Here is a 20,158-nt window from a genome sequence, read left to right on the forward strand (position 1 = left end):
ATCAGCCCCACAACCATAGTTGAGAATTTACAGTTAATGGCTTCTATAGTAATAGATTAGGTTTCATATTGTTTTGTTTACTTTTGTTTTGTTGTTTTAAATATGAGGCTTGTGGTAGATCAACCCTGCTCTAGTTGATGGCCCCACACCCCTGTGTATATTAACACCACAAGTTGAGCCCAATAAGCTATAGAGAAGAACAAGAAGAGGAGAAGTAAGAAGAGGCAGGGAAGGTGGACGGAAGGATGGAGAAAGATGAAGACTACAGTAATTATGACAACCTGCAATTGGGAGGAAGGTAGACGGTGGAGCAGTTAGACAGAGGAGAGGAAGGTAACATTTTATTAAAATCATTATATGTATTTATGAAATTCACTAAAATTATATTTTTATTTAACTTGTATTTCTATTCAATACAGAAAAAGAAGAAACAGTTATTTTTAATTTCCCCAAACCATAAATCGCAGTCCTACTTTTTCACCAAAATATTATAGTAACTGCAAAGATGGTTTTAGACAGGTTATTATTTAGACATAAATATTAGTCTTAAAAAGACAAAAGTAATTTGTCAATCCATTTATTAATTTCTCCCTATGAAACTTGTTCAGTCAGTCATTGCTTTTTATATGTTTAAATTTTCACACAAAATGAAAAGCATAGGGTAATGGTTTATACATGCTTGGCCTAGGGAGTCCTATTAAGAGGTATGGCCTTGTTGGAGTAGGTGTCTCACTGCGGGTGGGCTTAAGACCCTCACTCTAGCTGCCTAGAAGTCAGTCTTCCACTAGCAGCCTTCAGATGAAGATGTAGAAGTCTCAGCTCTTCCTACACCATACCTGCCTGGATGTTGGCATGCTCCCACCTTGATGACACTGGACTGAATCGCTAAACCTATGAGCCCAATTAAAATGTCCTTTATAAGACTTGCCTTGGTCATGTGTCTGTTCACAACAGTAAAACCCTAACTAGGACACATAGAAAATATAAAACTTTTAGAATATAAAATTTATGTGTCAATAGCACATGCACAGAATGGAATGAATCGATATATTTAGGTTCTTTGTATGAAAAGATAAGAAGTGCAATGTAGACCTCAATGGCTATTGGGACTGTGGTTTCCTGTACTTATCTGATCAGTCTTTTAACTTGACAGAGATTCAAAACAAAGCAACTTATAGGCCTATATTCACAAGTACTACCCAATAATAAAAGAGATATTAACCCAGTGTTAAAGTAAACAAATATGGTTGGTTTCCTAATAGAAAATGCTCATGATTTTTTTTTATGCCTGGTGTGAGTTGTCAAGCAAGGTTATGGCATGAAGGGGACTCAGCAGATCTCACATAATTGACTTCACAAAAAAAAAAAAAAAACCCACAACGTAATATGATTCATTGCAGACATGCTCAGAGGAAGAGAGATATGAATGTATTTACTGTTCAAAAATTTGAGCAAGCGTTAAATCAGGGACTAAGAATTTCTGCAAAATTTCAAAAGTCAAATGTGTTCAGCTTACATTGCCAACATTAAGAATCATAGAAGCCAAAGACACAATGACAGGTTTTTAACTAGTCAGGGGATTGATTGACTAACATTCACTCTGTCAGGTTTCATAGTTCTACACTGATCCCTGAAATGCTTTTTAGTTTTAAATGTCTGCAATGCTAAGATCTAAAATACTGCACTCTAATTCTAATCTCAATTATCCGAACAAGTTGAACCTAACATAAAATCATTTAATATGTTTTCAATGAAAAACAATACAAAAGAAAGCATGAGTGATGTGCAATAGTAAAGGGATAATGAGTGCTTTATTAGTGTACTGGTAGCAGCCTTAGTTCCAGTGCTTTGAAGACTGGTGAGAAGTAATTGCGGGTGGATCAACGTAGGTTATAAAGCTGCCTAGATACTCAGAATTCCCCCAATGAAGAAGAGGAGCAGGAAGGGAAAAATAAAGGGAGAAGGGAGGAAGGGGAGAGGGAAGGAAAGGAAGAAAGAGAGAGGTGGGAAGAGAGAGAGAAAGCGAGAAGGTGGGTGGAGAGAGGAGAGAGGGAAGAAGGGAGGGAGGGAGGGCAAGGGAAAGTGAGAGGGAGAGATCACATGAATATCAGGTTATCAGGTCCGGTGTGCATTGCCTTAATTCAAAATCACAATCAATGTGTTGTGCAGCAGAGTCAAAAATTTTCAGGTAAGAATGGTTTAAGTTATTAATCTCAGTGCACACTGTATCTTTGCAACAAATTAAATTAAAAAGTGGTTATGAACTCTTGGCATACTTTAATTATCTTACAGAATTCTGTTTGGAGCATATCAGTGTTGTTCAAAGGAAAAGTGATATCCCTAAGCTACTGAGTTAGATGCCATTTTATTTATATATGCCCAGAATAGTGTTGGATATCACATTTTTAATCAGGAATAGAAATATGAATTTGATCATAATTGTAACAGTAAGCTAAAGGATTTTGTGATAGCCTACTAATGACTTCAGATTGAGCAGCAGAAAAGGTAAAATTTAAAGAAATTTGCTACATTCACCTTTCAGTTTCCTAGATATATTCATGATCAACTGAACAGAGGATTATTTATAGAGTAGAGAACATAATACAAAGCTTAACAATGACATATCTGAACTATAACTGAGCTACTGGGAGCTTCATAAAAAGATGGTCAAGAGAATCACACAGAAAGCAACAGTTGTAAGTTCTCATTGTGACTAGGGTTGATATAAGCTTTGATATATTGCAATATTTTACAAAGCACATAAAGATTTACATAATTTGTCTTGTGTTTGATCAAGGAATCCTGCCATTCATTTTTCCACAGATGCCAGAACAAGCAGAACAAAGAAGGAAAGTTCAAACCACAACAGGAATCAGGTTCTTGTGGACCATAGATTCTATCTTTTAAAATGCAAATGTGGTTTGTTAATTCTCTCAGATTTGTAATGTTATTCTTGAGAACTAAGTAACCAAAGCTCTGTCATGATGAATCTATGATGAATCTTAACCTTGTGTGGCGTGTGTGTGTGTGTGTGTGTGTGTATGTGTGTGTGTGTGTGTGTGTATGTGCACACGCTATATGGCTATATGTGTATGTTATGTATACTAGTACACACCAATGTGTTTTATGCTAGCATGCATGTAGATACATTTGGCTATGCATGCAAGATTACAGGCCAGACATCTTCCTCTATTACTCTATAGATAGCCCCCGTGAGACTGGTTCTCTCAATGTACCTGGAGTTCTCCATCTTGGCTGAACTGACTTGACCACAATCCTGTGAGAGTTATTCATTTCTGTACCCACACAACACTGGTGGTAGGACTACTAGGTATCATAACTAAGACCCTTAGCTCTTATACTCGTACTTTATGCACTGATGCATCACACAAACATACACATGCAGCTTCCTTAACTTCTAGGATACCATTTGCTAGTACAAATGTCCAGATTTAAGATGACAGGTAAAATTCAACTTTAGTATGAGGGAGGCTTATTTTGGCTTTCCATTTCCTCAAAGTTTTGAGAAATATGTTTCCAATACAAAAGTTACTTCTTGAGATTAAAATAAATACTAAGGTTGAAAACATGTCTCTCCTCGAGGAATATAAATGCAGGAATTTAATTTTTGTTTAAACATAATTGCTTAGACTCAAAGAATCTTTACAAAGTTGAACGTGTGAACAAACAGGGCATAGGTGGCTTTGTCAAATGAAAGTGATCAGATGAAAATATCCAATTCTTTCACTCTATGAAACATTAAGTAGAATTCATCTCAATACAAAAGATACTTGAAATTTCCCATTTTCTCAGGATGTCATACAATGAAGCATCTGTACATACGGCATGAAGTTGACATGAACAAGGCAGACCTGGCAAATGGACTGATAACTAGTTGGGCAGTATTCACGGAGCCTTAGTCTCCTAGCTGCACTAGCACTGGTGGCAACTTGAGCATTGAAGGGATTGATTCGCTTACCAACTAAGCTATACTTACAGAGCCTTTTATATGAGAGTGAGGATGAATTGGTGCTACCATGTGGTCCAGGAAATTCCTGTTGCCAGAAAGATCGACTATAAAATGAGAATCTGAGGACTACTGAAGTTAGACAGCTATTTCAGATGCTTATTTTTCCCTCTTCTCCATGCTGGCCTGAGGTGGACTAAAATGTTTCCTAGCATAAGATATTGCCAGGTGTGAGATGGAGGCATTATCCAATCATAATCTTAAAAAATAGAGGTATTTAAGCGATACAAATTCTGTGAGTATTTTGGAATGTCTAGGAGCCTGTGACAGTATCATCTCTATTGATCATGTTCCAGATATTAAAATGTAAAGTCCACTGAGAGAAAGCTGTGAGCAAGTTATAAATTATTGCATTGGAACAAGAGTAACAAAACAATAATGTAAAAATCATGTAACCCTTGATCATTTTAAGTTTCAGCACACACATTCTTTATAATTTTCATAACAATTGGCTGATTTTAACGTCATGATATATGCCCAAAATATTACTATATAAAAATGGTCTTCACAAAGCTGCAAAATACTGTATTCTAAAATTAAAATCCATCTTCTCCATTGGAAAAAATGGTAATTCATCCTGTCAACAATATGACAACAAGAAAAATCTCTGGAACTAGCTACAAGTTACATGTCATACATATAACAACTGTTTGCCTTCCAGTAAACCATGTGTTCTTGTTCTCTCAGAGTGCGAAAGCCACATAAAAGGGAGGTACTGGCAGAGCACAGAGAATGCATGTGCAGTTAGTATCATCTACAGAGGCTGTGTCCTGTGTCTGTAGATACTTGTTATGTGTATATATAGACTGTAACCTGTCCCTTCAGAGCCTGTGACCTCTTAAAACTACTTCTTTTGCAGAGCCTGAATCCACTGTATCTCACGCTATGTCACAGACCTAATGGCTATCTAGCCTGGAAACATTCTTCCATCTGGTACTATATAACCTTTTACATCTGAGTGACATGTTTTTCCCAGTGTGGATCCTTAGGGATTACATTTTGTGTCAAAATTTGTGCATTTCTTATTTAAATCAAGGCATTATAGAATAGAACTAGAAAGAACTAAAAGAATTATTCATAAATCTTTTGCATGTTATATAGATACTATTTAATCTCTCTCTCTCTCTCTCTCTCTCTCTCTCTCTCTCTCTCTCTCTCCCACACACACACACACACACACACACACACACACACACACACCTTACCTCTGCCACAGTTCTCTTCATCACTGCCGTCCACACAGTCATAAATTCCATCGCACAGCCACCGAATTGGAATACAATATGCTTTATTTCTGCATTGAAACTGATCTTCCTTACATTCTGTCACACAGTCCATCTGTAAAAATACAATGGGCACACATGAGCTTTCATTTATGACGATAGAAAGAATTACTTGCAGTGTGGCCAGGGAATTCATAATAGTGGATATTTGTTATAGAGTAAGATTCATTTTATTTGTCCTGATGAACACAATTTCAACAAATCACAGTGTGCTTTAGGATATAGAAGATCTCTATATGAAGCATGAAGGTCCTTCTATTTGCTGTAGAAATTATATTCATGCATAACATACAAAATTAGAGATAACTGCTAATAGTCAAAATTCTGCTTATTTTATTTTTATTTCAATTGCATTATGTAATTCATAGGATTTAATCAAATGATATATTTTTACCTCATCTGAACCATCAACACAGTCAGTTTCTCCATTACATTTCAAAGATGCTGACAGACATCCTCCACTGGCACACATATATTCACTTGATGAGCAGACAGGAAAGGCTAAACAAGAAAGCCGAAGTTTAGATATAGGAATAAAAATGATTGGTTTATAAGGTAAAATATATAAATGAATATAAGAACATGAATTCATGATAATACCAACTGATGGGATTGAAGTAAGGATTTAACACAATAAACTAAATTAACAATAAACACTGAGACTTTATTCCATAGATCTTGAAGAATTAAGTGGGTTTCTCACAATGTAAAATTATTTGAAAATATATATTTTCAAAGATGTAGAATCATTAAGTAGCCTTGAGTAAGTTTGTTTCATTTATATATGCTATTTATAAAACAGAAAGTGAAAATTTTTGAATGTGATCTAGTGATATATATACTTCAACATTTTTGTCTTGAGACCTAAAAATAACATTACTTGTGTAGTTAACCAAGCCTACAGAATTTATAGTTGCTCTTTCTTCCTTCCTTCCTTTCCTTCTTTCTTTCATCTTTGTTGTTGTTTTGTTTATCAAAACAGGGTATCTCTGTAAAATCCTGATGATCCTAGAACTCACTCTGTAGACCATGGTTGACTCAAACTAAAAGATTCACCTACCTACTTTTGCCTCCCCAATGCTGTAATTAAAGGTGTGTACCACCATTGCCTTACTAGAATTTTTGTTTTTGTCTTTCTTAAGCAGAAATTTTAAGTGTATAAATTATTACCATCATATCATTTAAGTTATAATGATATAAATTAATAAAGCTACATTTTGACTATGGATTTGTGTTTTGGGGTCATAGTGATATTTCTAGAGTTTGATGTTGAAATTGGTAATGATATGCCCTAACTTACTTGTACAATGAATATGAGGTCTTATTTATACTTTAAACAAAGGTGTAAAAGGCTTTCTTGAGTTTCATATGTTTTAGACAACAGTTTTATCTAGTGAATGTGATGAATACCATGACTAAGAATGCATCTGGTGCCAGAAAGAAAGATATGATTCATCAGAATATGGGTGATAACTGGAATAAACTTCTTCTTAAGTTCTTATCAATCTTATCTCCCAAGTTCATTCTTCTGTATTTATACATAGATAACAGTGTGATCTTCTGATTGTTTCTGTAAGACAATGTAACTGATACATCCAGATAAACATTGCATATTTAATGAGTTTATTGTAGAACCATGTTTAAGTAATAGAAATGTATGGAGTACATTATTTTTCTATACCCTAGAATATTTCCTAATTTTCATCTGACTTGGTATGAGACATAAATACAAATAGAACCTGTGTACTTTTCAGCTGGCCCATCTAACTGTCACTGCATTTTTCAAAACCTCACATTTTATGATGAAAACAAATTTATTTTGTAATAAGGGGAAAAAAACTGAAAGAGGTGTGATAAGGCAGAAGAACCAGAAATCAAATATGGGTGCCTGAAATCCAAATATGGATTTCATATATAAGGAGTGATTTTATCTATCAAAATGACTTTGAAACATAGGGAAAATGCAGAAAGATTTTACTCGCAGATATTCTAAGTGATTTCTAAATGCCAGCAAAACGTATGCCTTTGTAAGTTTTCTGTACATCACTGCCTTTGTTTAAATTCCATCACATTTAGAGGAAGCACTAATGTGGATACTCGATTCTAATTTTACCTGGCTCACAGTTTTTCTCATCTTCTCCATATTTACAGTCTTCATGTCCATCACACTTCCATTTTGCTGACAGACATTGGCCATTGGAACACTGAAATTGATCTTTGGAACAACTCGTTTCACAATTTTTCTGTGAAGTATAACACAGATAATTAAATTTATAAAGAAAACTTTCTGCAAAGTGAAAAGAACTAAAAATGTTCATGAGTTTAGAAGCCAAAAAAACTGCACAGCCAAAACAAAGAAAAAAAACCCCACATGATCATCTCAGTAGAAGCTGAGAAAGTATTTGACAAAATTCAAAACCACTGCATGTTATAAATCTTAGAAAGGTCATGAATTCAAGTCCATACCTAAACATAGTAAAAGCAATATACAGCAAACCAGTAGACAACGTTAAACTAAATGGAGAAAAACTTGAAGCAATCACACTAAAATCAGGGCTAGACAAGACTGGCCACTCTCTCCCTACCTGTTCAATATAATACTTGTAGTCCTAGCCAGAGTAAGCAGACAACAGGAGGAGGTCAAAGAAATATAAATTGGAAACGAAGAAGTCAAAATATCACTATTTGTAGATGACATGATAGTATACTTAAGTGATCCCAAAAATTCTTTCAGAGAACTCCTACGGATGATAAACAACTTCAGAAAAGTGGCTGGAACTAAATTGAACAAATCAGTAGCCTTCCTCTACTCAAAGGATAAACAGGGTGAGAAAGAATTTAGGGAAATGACACCATTCACAATAGTCACAAATAAAATAAAATAACTCAGTGTGACTCTAACAAAGCAAGTAAAAGATCTGTATGACAAGAACTTCAAGTCTGTCATGAAAGAAATTGAAGATCTCAGAAGATGGAAAGATCCCCCATGCTCATGGATTGGCAGGATTAATATAGTAAAAATGGCCATCTTGCCCAAAGCAATCTACAGAATCAATGCAATCTCCGCCGAAATTCCAACTCAATTCTTCATGGAGTTAGAAAGAGCAATTTGCAAATTCATTTGGAACAACAACAACGACAACAACAACAACAAGGATAGCAAAAACTATTCTCAACAATAAAAGAACTTCAGTTAGAGTCAACATCCCTGACCTCAAGCTGTACTATCGAGCAATAGTGATAAAAATTGTATGATATTGGTACAGAGACAGGCGGGTAGATCAGGGGAATATAATTTAAGACCCAGAAATGGACCCACACACTTATGGTCACTTGCTCTTTGACAAAGGAGTTAAAACCATCCAGTGAGAAAAAAACTAGAACTTTCACCAAATGGTGCTAGTTCAAATGACAGTCTGCATGTAGAAAAATGCAAATAGATCCATTCTTATCACCCTGTACAAATCTTAAGTCCAAGTGTAACAAGGACTTCCACATAAAACCAGATGCACTCAAACTAATAGAAGAAAAAGTAGGGAAGAACCTTGAACACATGGATACTATGGAAATTTTCCTGAACAGAACACAAATCACTTATGTTCTAAGATCGAGAATCAACAAATGGTACTTCTTAACATTGCAAACTTTTTGGAAGGCAAAGGACACTGTCATTAGGGCCAAATGGCAACCAACAGATTGGGAAAAGACGTTTTCTATCTTGCATTCAATAGAGTGCTAATTTCTAATACATACAAAGAACTCAAGAAGTTAGACTCCAGAGAACCAAATAACCCCATTAAAAATGGGGTATAGAGCTAAACAAAGAATTCTAAGCTGAGGAATATTGAATGACTGAGAAGCACCTAAAGAAATGTTCAACATCCTTAGCCAACAGGGAAATGCAAATCAAAACAGCCCTGAGACTCCACCTCACCTAAGAATGACTAAGATCAAAATCTCAGGTGACAACAGATGTTGGTGAGAATGTAGAGAAAGAGGAACACTCCTCTATTGTTGGTGTGATTGGAAGCTGGTACAACCACTCTGGAAATCAGTCTGGAGGTTTCTCGGAAAATTAGACATAGCAGTACCTGAGGAACCAGCAATACCGCTTCTGATATAACCAAAAGATGCTCCAATGTATAACAAAGACACATGCTCTACTGTGTTCATAGTAGTTTTATGTATAACAGAAGCAGGAAAGAACCCAGATGTCCCTCAACAGAAGAATGGATACAGAAAATGTGGTACATTTATACAATGTAGTAAAACTCAGCTATTAAATACAATGACTTCATGAAATTCATAGGCAAATGATTGGAACTAGAAAATATCATCCTGAGTGAACTAACCCAATCACAAGAAAACACACATGGTATGCACTCACTGATAAGTGGTCTTAGCCTAAAAGCTCTAATTACCCAAGATACAATCCTCAGACCACATGAAGCTCAAGAAGGATGACCAAAGTGTGGATCATTCAGTCCTTCTTAGAAGGGGGAACAGGAGTTAATGCAGAGACACATTTGGAGCAGAGACGACAAGAAAGGACATCCAGAAACTGTCCTCCCTTGGGATCCAGTCCATATACATACAGCCACCAAACCCAGACAATATTGCTGATGCCAAGAAGTGAAACCTGAAAGAAACCTGATATAGTTGTCTCCTGAGAGACTCTGCCAGATCATGACAAATAAAGAGGTGGGTGCTCTCAGCCAACCACTGAACTGAGAATGTGGTCCCCAATTGAGGAACTAGAGAAAGCATTGAAGGAGGTTAAGGGGGTTGCAACCCCATAAGAACAGCAATACCAACCAATGAGAGGTTCCAATGACTAACCACTATCCAAAGAGTACACATGGACAGACCCATGGCTCCACCTGCATATGTAGCAGAGGATGGCCTTGTTGGGCAACAATGAGAGGAGAAGTCCTCGGTCTTGTCAAGGATCCACTTCCCATGTAGGGGAATATCACGGTGAGGAGGAGGGAAACAGTGGGTGGGTGGGTGGGAGGGGGAACACCATCATAGAAGCAGGGGTAGGGGGAATGACATATGGGGTTTATGGATGGGAAAACGGGAAATGGGATAAGCTTTGAAATATAAATAAAAAAAATCCAAAAATAATAATAAAAAAGAAACCTCATATGCTCATTGCCGGCTCATGAGCATGAAAAAGTGATGATAAATTTCCAATGATTCCATGAATAGTTTCATTTTTTCATTTTCTAAAAATTTACTTTTTAAATGAAATATAATAACGTAAATTTTTCCCTTAACTTTCCTCCCTTCAACTACTCACTTGCCCCCCAACACCAACCATTCCCTCTTTAACTTATGGCCTCTTTCTTTTTAATTGTTCTTGTGCCTTCTTCTGACCAACAAGAGCACCTGCACACATGTGCAAATACAAATGTACACATTAATCAATAAATAGAGTAAACCTGTAATTTGCTTTTTTAAAAGAAGAGAGATGATTAGTGATTTCAATCTTGATGCAAAGAGAATTGTCCTTTGTGGAATAAAACTTGTAGGGTTAAAGATGCTTTTAGTAAAATAAGACAGCATTTCTTATATTAGAAGAATATGCTGTTGTTTTTCTTGTCTTATATTGTATCAGTACAATTTAGGAAAATGTCTTTTTATTATCCCTACCATTATTTGTTTCCCAATAAGCTGTATTTTGGACTTGCATCCCAGGGCTGGTATCAGTCCCCAGACTAGAAAGTTCTGAATTTAAATATGCAAATGTAGATTATTGGGATAGTATCCATTTAGGAAAGAGGCCAATAATCTGACTGCTACATCCCTGACTGCTCCAGGGCTCAGCACATCAGAACTTGAAGAAGATGAGGATATACTGGAAAATGAAGTTCGTAACTATAGTCATTTCTGCTTCCAATGACTGATAGAATCGAATGGCATAACACGTTTCCATGAACACAGCAGGTCTATCAGCCTCTGCCTTCAGAATTCTGAGATTAACGGTGTACACTACAACACCCCATTGTTTCTTTTATATTCTTTTCAATTTTTATAATCACTTTTTACAAATTGGAAGCCTAGCAGGGTGGGGTCTTATTTAAGGCCATCAGTCCCTTTCTTCCATGTAACATCAGGCTTTTCTTTAGTTTTTTTTTTTTTTTTTACACTTTCTGGTGTTCTGTTTTTCAAACTGTACATGTTTTATTTTTTCTTGCCCAGGTTGTTTCTTTTCATTATAAATTTTCATTAAACTGGCTACTAATAACCACAGAACAAAGACAACATGAAGTTTTTTTTTTTGAAATCTCTGCGAACAAAATGCAAAACTCTTCAATTTGGCTTAAGGCAGACGTTTCAGACAAGGGAAAAAAACAGCGACGTTTTTGTCAAAACATCGCAAGGTATGTCTAAGTCACTTACTGTTATGGTCTCCTGAAACCTTTTGAGTCAGACCTAGCAGTACAGATACATCCTTAGCACATGTCTCCTGTGTTTCTACTAGGATGACCCATTAAGCCCTTTTTAAATGTACAGTTAATTTTCTAGTCCATATTCCTTCAAACAAGACCATGGTCTGGCCTATCATAAAAGCATCACCGTGTCCCTGGTACCAAATTAGAGCTTTTAGAGTTTTATTGCTGAGGTCAGACATCTAGCCATGGCAACATTTACAAAGAAATGCATTTAATTGGACCTGGTTTATAATTTCAGAGGTGTAGTCCATTAACGCCATGGCAGGAGACATATTTCAGGGGCAGACATGGTGCTGGAGAAGTAGTTGAGTTCCATGTCTAGATAGGCAGAGACTGAGCCAGAAAGACATGGAGCCAGGTTTGAGAATCTGAAATCTTTGGAAGAAGACATACTTCTTCCAAAGTTGGCAAACCTATACTAACAAGGTCACACCCAATTGTCTCTCTCACTATAAGATATGGGGGTCAATTTTAATCTAACTGTCATATATGGTATATCTGACTCTTGATATAGATAGATTCTTTTTTTCTGAGGGACACTGCTTTCCATATTGGCTATATACACCACAGTGTATACATACTTGCAATGTATGAGTGTTATTCTTCCCTCACATCCTGGCCAGATAATACTATTGATTTTTAGCCTATTCTGACAGGAATAAAATGAAATCTCAAAGTAATTTTAATTTACATTTTCCTGATGGCCAAAGATGAACTTTTCTTGAAATGTTTCTTGATCACTTCTCTTTCCTCTATTGAGAATTCTATGTTTGATATGTACCTCGTTTTAAACTGAGGTTGCTTTCTTGGTTTTTGTTTGTTTGTTTGTTTTTGTTTTGTTTTGTTTTGATATCTAGTACTTAGTTCTTTCAACATTTTTGGTATCATTCCTCAATCAGATTTATAGTTGGAAAAATCTTTTTCCATTCTGTAGGCTTCCAGGTTTTCCAAATGATGGTGTCCTTGTCTGCAGCGAAGCTTTTCAGTTTCCTGGAGTTTGATTTATTCATTTATGATCATACTCCAAGTGGTCATGATCGTGTGTGCAGAAAGTCAGTTCCTGGGACAATGGGTTCAAGTCTATTCTCCGCATACCCTCTATCAGTTGCGGCTTATCTGGCTTTAGGAGGACAACTACAATCTATGGGGAGTTGAGTTTTGGGCAGGGAGATAGATATGGATCTTCTTTGATTCTTCTGCCTGAAGCCACTCAGTTTGAATAGCACCAGTTGTTGAAGATGCTGTCGTTTTTGTAGTATATATTTCAAACTTTATTAAACATAAGTTATTCACAAGTATGTGCGTTTATGTCTGGTCTTCAACTTTATTTCATTGATTAATGTTTCTGTTTTTATGTCAATATTTTATTATATCATCATCATCACTACCACCACCACCACCACCATCATCAGTAGTAATAGTACTAATTACTATAGTTTTATAGTAAAACTTGAAATCAGAGACAGGATAGCTCCAGCAGTTCTTTTCTTATTAAGGATTGTTTGTGCTCATTTTGTTGTTGTTGTTGTTGTTTACTTTGTCTTGTTTTGGGGTGTGTGTGTGTGTGTGTGTGTGTGTGTGTGTGTATGTGAATAGCTGAAAATTATCATGTCAAGATAATTTTATCATGTTGGAATCATTGTATTACAATTTTGATGTGCATCATATTGTTTCTATTAATTGTGTTTAGCAGGACAGCGATTCACATGTTATTCCCAATGATCCATGAGATGGAAAATCTCCACATCTTCTGATGGCAATGTCTTTCTTTGAAGATTTGAAGTTTTTATTGTGCAGTTATTTCATTTTCTAGGGTAGAGATATCCCAAAATATTTTTTGTTATTTGAGAACACGGTGTTCTTTCCCTGATTCCTCTTCAGATCATTTGTCATTTGTACATATGAAGGCTATTGATTTTTCTAAGTTAATTTAGCATCCATCTACTTTGCTGGATGTGTTTGTCATCTATAGGGGTTTCTAGTGAATTTTCTGATAACTTAGATATTCTATCATATGTTCTAAAATTAAGCAATTTGACTTCATTTCCAATTTTTATGCCCTTGATTTCTTTCAATTGTCTTCTTTTTCCAGTCAAGGTATCAAACGCTACATTGAGTAGGCATGGAGAGATTGAACAACATTGCATTGTCCCTAATTTTAGCATAATTGTTTTGAGTTTCTGTCTATTTAAGTTGATGCTTGCTATAGACTTTCTGTTTATCTTTAGGTATAGCCCTTGTATCCTTAATCTTCCCCAAAACTTTCATCATGATTGGCTGTTATCTTGTGATGAAGAGCTTTTCTGTATCTAATGAGATGAAAATTTAATTTTGATAAGTTTCTTTATATGATTATTACATTTATTAATTATATATGTTGGACCATCCCTGAATCTCTGGGGTGCATCTACTTGGTCATTGTGAATGAACTTTTGATGTGTTCTTCGGTCCAGTTTGTATTCTACTGAATATTTTTGTACCTTGATCATAAGGAAAAATTGATGAATAATTTGCTTTCCATTTTAGTTTTTATGTGGCTATCAGGATAACTGTGGCCTTATAAAATAAATTGGGCAATGTTCCTTCTGTTTTTATTTTGTGGAATAATTTGAGAAGTATTGATATCAATTCTTCTTTGAAATTCTGGTAGAATTCTGCACATTTTTTTAACAGTTGAGAAACTGGTAATGGTAGCTTCTATTTCATTAGGGATTCCATGCCTGTTTAAGTTGTTTATATCATCTTTATGTGACTTTGGTGAATTGCATGTATTCAGAAAATAAGCCATTTATTTGGAATTTTCCGATTTTACAGAGTACAGATCTTTAAAGTCTGTCCTTAAAATTCCCTTGATTTCTTCAGTGTCTATTGTTATTTCTACATTTTCATTTCTGAATTTGTTAATTTGGGTCTTCTCTCTCCACATTTTAGTTAATTTGAATAAAGTTTTGTTGATCTGACTGATTTTCTCACAGAACCAAATCTTTTTTTCATTGATTATTTGTATTTGTTTCTATTGTATTCATTTCAGCCCTGAGTTTGATTATTTTTTATTACTTACTCATCTTGAATATCATTTCCTCCACTTATTCTGGAGATTTCTGGTATGCTGTTACAATCACAATTGTTTTAATGTACACACTTAATGCTATGAACTTAGAACTACTTTGATTTTGTCCTGCAAGTTTTGTGATGATGTAATATATACATACTAATTCAACTCTATTAAGTCTTAATTGGTTTCAATTTCTGTTTTGTCCCATTTTTTGTTCATTAGACAGATATTAAGTTTTCAATTTGTAAACATTTTCTTCAAAAGCAGCAAGTTTTATTTATAGAGACAGTAAGGGAGGAGCAGGCTATTATCTACAGGGCCCAAAAGGTCTGCTCATAGTTGGGGACTCTTTTTATTGAGTCCAGGAGAAGGAAGGGTTGGTTACAAAGGTGCAAGTGGTTCTCTATTTTGATTGATAGAATTGGGCTCTGTCAGTCTTTGTTCTTTGAAAATATCCTTCCTCATCCATCTGATTTTATTCATATACAGCATTCCCAATTATGGATGGGCATAAGATGGTAAGTAGGATTTTTCTTAAACATTCACTTATAGGGAACAGCTTAACTTACTGTACATGCACCCCAAGCCAGTTCAGGTTAAGCTAGCTCCATTCCCTCTATTCCTAGACATGTGGAGACACATCTGAATGAAAATGGGACATTTTTGAAAGTTGTCAGGAAAAGTAACTCACTTCCCTATTTGACAGGAGACATAAATGCAACTCAGTACAGTTGAGGGTCCCAGGCTTCATGTGCATGTCTAGGAAAGGGGTGTGTATAACACAGTATAGGTACAGATCCCAGACTGCAGGTGCATTGCTAGGAAAGGGGTGTATGTGTAGTTCAAGTCAACTGAAACCTTGGTTTACCAAGTCACCCTCTACTTGCTTATCACAGGTTAAATAAACTCCTTAGTGAGGAGCTCTTCTTTCTTCCTATGTCCCCATAGACCTGCCTATCATATTACCCAGTCTCAATATGAAAAGAATAAAGAATCTTTAGTTTATTCAATGTATTGAATCTTTTCCCACTCTGTGGCTGATCATTTCTCCCATAAGTTTTTCCTATTAGTTTGTTCACATTAGAATGAAGCCTTATATTTAATGTGTATTTTTCCTATACTTCTACTTTTTCTTTTTTACATTCTAGATGTTATTCTTATCCTGGTTCATCCTCTGACTGTTCAACATCTCATCATACCACCTTCTTGCCCCTCCTGTCTCCATGAGGATGTTCCCACCTCACTCACCCTACCAGACCTCTAAAGTCACTGGGGTCTCCAGTCTTTTGAGAGTTAGGAGCATCTTCTCTGACTGTCCTCTGCTATACATGTGTTGGGGGCCTCATATCAGCTGGTGTATGCTGCCTGGTTGGTGATCTAGTGTCTCAGAGATCTTGGAGGTCCAGGTTAAATTGAGAACTTTTAAGTTTGAAGGATTCTGTTTTTTTCTACTGTTTTTGTTATTCATATTTCACCCATTGTGTTCTGATAGGTTATATGGTGCTATTTCCATATCCATTTATGTGTTGAGGGTTACTTTGTATCTAAGCAGGTGTAGCCATTTCAATTAAGTGCTGAAAAGTTATGTACTTTAGTGTTTGGGTGAAATGTTCTGTAAATATCTGCTAGGTCAATTTGGTTTATAATGTCATTTAGGTCATACATTTTTGTTTATTTTTTGTTCAGTTGATCTGTTGATTAGTGACAGTATTATGCTGAACTCTCCAAGTCTGTGATAGTCAATATATGATTTAAGTTGTAGCACTGTTTCTTTTTGGGGGGGCTGGATGTTGTACACTGAAACTTCCTCTTGACAAATTTTTTCTTTGAGGAGTACTAATATTTTTCCCTACCTCTTCTGATTTGTTTTGGTTGATATCAATTTTGTTACATATTAAAATGTTTTGATCAATCAATATTTTGGTCTATTTGCTTGAAATGACAATTTATCCTTGTTGTTTTGTATTTTTTTCTTCTTCTTTTTTTTTTTTTCGGAGCTGGGGACCGAACCCAGGGCCTTGTGCTTGCTAGACAAGTACTCTACCACTGAGCTAAATCCGCAACCCCCATTTATCCTTGTTGTTAAGGTGTGATTTTGTTTTGTTTTTTGTTGATTTTTTTAAATATATAATTTTTTTCTGGATGCTTGTTTTTTCACAACCATTGTATTAGTCTCTGTTTCTATCTCTGTTTCTATCTCTGTTTCTATCTCTGTTTCTATCTCTGTTTCTGTCTCTGTCTCTGTCTCTGTCTCTGTCTCTGTCTCTCTCTCTCTCTCTCTCTCTCTCTCTCTCTCTCTCTCTCCTCTCTCTCCCCCTCTCCCTCCCTCTCTCTCTTTATACGGAAGGATATGAAAGTGCAATGATCCTTGATCCCAGTTATTTTTGCAATTGTTGATGGTGGTGGTTTGTATATGCCTGTGTTCATGCATTTCCCTTCTTTTGATATAGTCCGATATTTTTTTTTGCCTGAGAATTTTTTGTGTATATAGTTAATATTTTAGGTTAGTGTTTATCTTACCTTTATTACCTTCTTTAGGCCTGGATTTATAGATAGATATTCGTCAAATTTGGTTATACCACGGAAGGTTTTATTTTCTTCACCTATGGTGAGTGAAAGTTTTACTGGGTATAATAGTTTGAACTAGCATATGTGTCATTTTAGAGTCATGTCACATATGACCACACTGTTTTTTCTTTCAGAGTCTTTTTCCTTTGTAGCTTTCAATACTCTTTCTTTGTTTTGAACATTTGGTGTTTTGAATACTTTGTGCAAGGGTGATTGTTTCCTGATCCTGTTTATTTGATGTTCTGTATCTTGACTTTTGTACTTTAATAGGCATTTCATCGTTCTGCTAGAAAAAAAATTCTTTTATAATTTTTATCATACTTCCTGTGCTTTTGACCTTTATTTTTTCCTTCTACTATTTCTATCACTTTTATATTTGGTGTTAGATATTATATTGTCCCAGATTTCCTGGAAAATTATGTCAGGTTTTTGGGTTTTTTTTTTAACCTTTACTTTGACTGAAATGTCGATTTATTCTATTGTATCCTCAATGCCAGAGGTTCACTCTTCCATTATTTTATACTTTGTTGGTGAAGCTTTGAAGTTCTTCCTTTCTAGATTTCTCTCAGTTTTGATTTTCTTTCTTGATTCTGTTTCTAATTTCATGTCTTGAGTGATTTTATTCACTTCTACTATTTGTCTGTGTTTTAATAGGTTTCTTTAAGGGGCTTATTTTCTTCCTCTTTAAGAACTTTAATCACATTCATAAAGGCTATTCAAAGTTCTTTAACTTCTTTCAGCTATGACTGTATATTTAGAGTGGGCAGGATGTGAGACAAACTATGATGCCTGGAGGAGGTCCATTTTATATTGCCATCCATCTATTCCTACTGTTCTCTCTCTATTCATCTCTTTTCCTGAACTGAATCTCTTGTCATTTTGCTGTTTGTGAATCTTTTCTTTTATGACATTTGCTCCTAAATAACTGGGGAATGATTTGGAGTGGTGGCCCCTTCTATTTGCCCAGGTAAAGAAGTCAAGTAGGACAACACATACACTTTTAGAATTCCCTCAGTTCATTGTGGGAGGTAAACAAGAGTGATATTTATCCCACTGGATTCCATATTCATTTAAATAAGATATTCAGCTCAAGTATCTTTCTGGACTAATATTTTTCTCATGTACAATAATTTCTATTTTTCCCAAACTGTAGTATTTCCTATCTGTCAACTGGCATAGATGTCTGACAGCTATGAATATTTTCAGAGTGAAGAAGGTAAATTGTTGCTGTTCTTTCTAGTTTAATCATCAGGTTAGGGAATAAGAACTGTATTTCCTCTTATTTTATTTTATTTTTGCTGATAGACAATTAGTAGAGTTCATGTAATTGGAATTGCTTCCTATCTTTTCCCAAATATTAAAGTAATAGACACTTTTATCAGTGATAATAAAAAGGGGCTTATTTCTTATATTTTATGAGCTCACAGGTTAGTATAAAATACCACTATCTAAACAACAATTACAAAACTTATGTTGATTTTTAAGGAAAACAAACATGAATTGCTTAGAATAGGTTTCTCAAAGGAAGCTTTACCAGAACTTAATCTACCGGTGAGCGAGTACAAATGTGCCAGGAAAGCATGTAATGGATGGCATGCAAAGCCAATGATGCTAAGGAACATGAGAGGAGTTCGACACTGCTGGTGGAAAAAGGACATCAAGCCTGAGCAGGAGATTTGCCATGAGTTCAAGCTAATTCTGGGCTGCATTGTGAGTACCAGAAATACTTAACAAGTATGGGAAGACCATTCATTCAAAGTGTAAAATGAAAGATTGGTGAATTTATAAAAATCTTCTCATGTTTTTATAACAATTATCATATGCATCTATCATTTTGTTGTCTCAGTGTATTATGGCTACTTATTTTCAGATACCAAATAACTCTTGCAGCCCTAAAATTAATCACTTGGCCATGATGAATAATTTTTAACAGTTTATTGGGTTTAGATTGTATTATGGTAAGGAATTTTTTATTTATGTTCATAAGATCTGTAGGCTGAAGCGTTTTTTGGTTTGTCTTTTCCCTGTTATGACATATAATTAAGACCCGAGTGTATAAAGGTCATGCATATTTATGAACCAAGTATTTAAATCCACTTCATAATTACAGTAGCTACTTGATAAACATTCCTAGACTTAGTGAATAGTTTTATTAGCATCATTTAACTAAAGCATATTAATAATAAATAGCATTTGTGTTTCTAGTGTTTTGACAATAGAGAAGGTGGGTCTTCTAGATGTTTTCTAATATAAAAATTTAACCTGAAATGAATTACTATGTGGTATTGTGCATGTGTGTTTATGAGGGTTGGCTGTTAGTTATTATTTTAAATGATTCAAAGCATAATGTAATCAACCATAAATTAATGTAATACAATAGGATTAGTATACTATTATCTTCTGCCACCTCCTTCTAGCATTTTCCAAGATTTATATATTTAGATTTTACGTATGTGAATGCTTTGCCTGCATATATGAATAAGCATCATGTGCATGTAGTTTCTATGAAGACCAGAAGAGAGAGTTAAATACCCTTGGATCTGTAGTTATAAGCAGTAGTAAGCAAGTGCTCTTTCCACTGAGACATCCCTCCAAGCACAACATACATTTTCTTCATAATATTAATATCTTAGCAAAGTGACTGTTGAGATCTTACTTTTAAGTACTTATTGTGAACTCACGGATTGCAGTCCATTATAGAATCTTTTTTCCTTCAGATACTCCACTTGCTCCTTTTGTCAGCTGAGGCCCTTTCAAGCTTGTCTCT

General features: G+C 35.2%; 1 protein-coding gene across 2 annotated transcripts in view; it reads right to left on the minus strand.

Moving 5' to 3' along the window:
* Nucleotides 1-20,158, minus strand: part of Lrp1b (LDL receptor related protein 1B) — a 2,085,328-nt gene that overhangs the window by 132,686 nt on the left and 1,932,484 nt on the right. For both annotated transcript variants that reach the window (XM_087654909.1, XM_087654910.1), the window contains exons 69-71: nt 7,424-7,553; nt 5,705-5,811; nt 5,233-5,365 (exon numbers count right to left, since the gene is read on the minus strand). In XM_087654909.1, coding sequence (XP_087511035.1) covers nt 5,233-5,365; nt 5,705-5,811; nt 7,424-7,553 — 370 coding nt within the window. The remainder of the gene's footprint in view (nt 1-5,232; nt 5,366-5,704; nt 5,812-7,423; nt 7,554-20,158) is intronic.

The sequence above is a fragment of the Rattus norvegicus genome, chromosome 3 (genome assembly GCF_021556685.1).
Source record: "Rattus norvegicus strain SHRSP/BbbUtx chromosome 3, alternate assembly SHRSP_T2T, whole genome shotgun sequence".
Classification (NCBI taxonomy): Eukaryota; Metazoa; Chordata; class Mammalia; order Rodentia; family Muridae; genus Rattus; species Rattus norvegicus.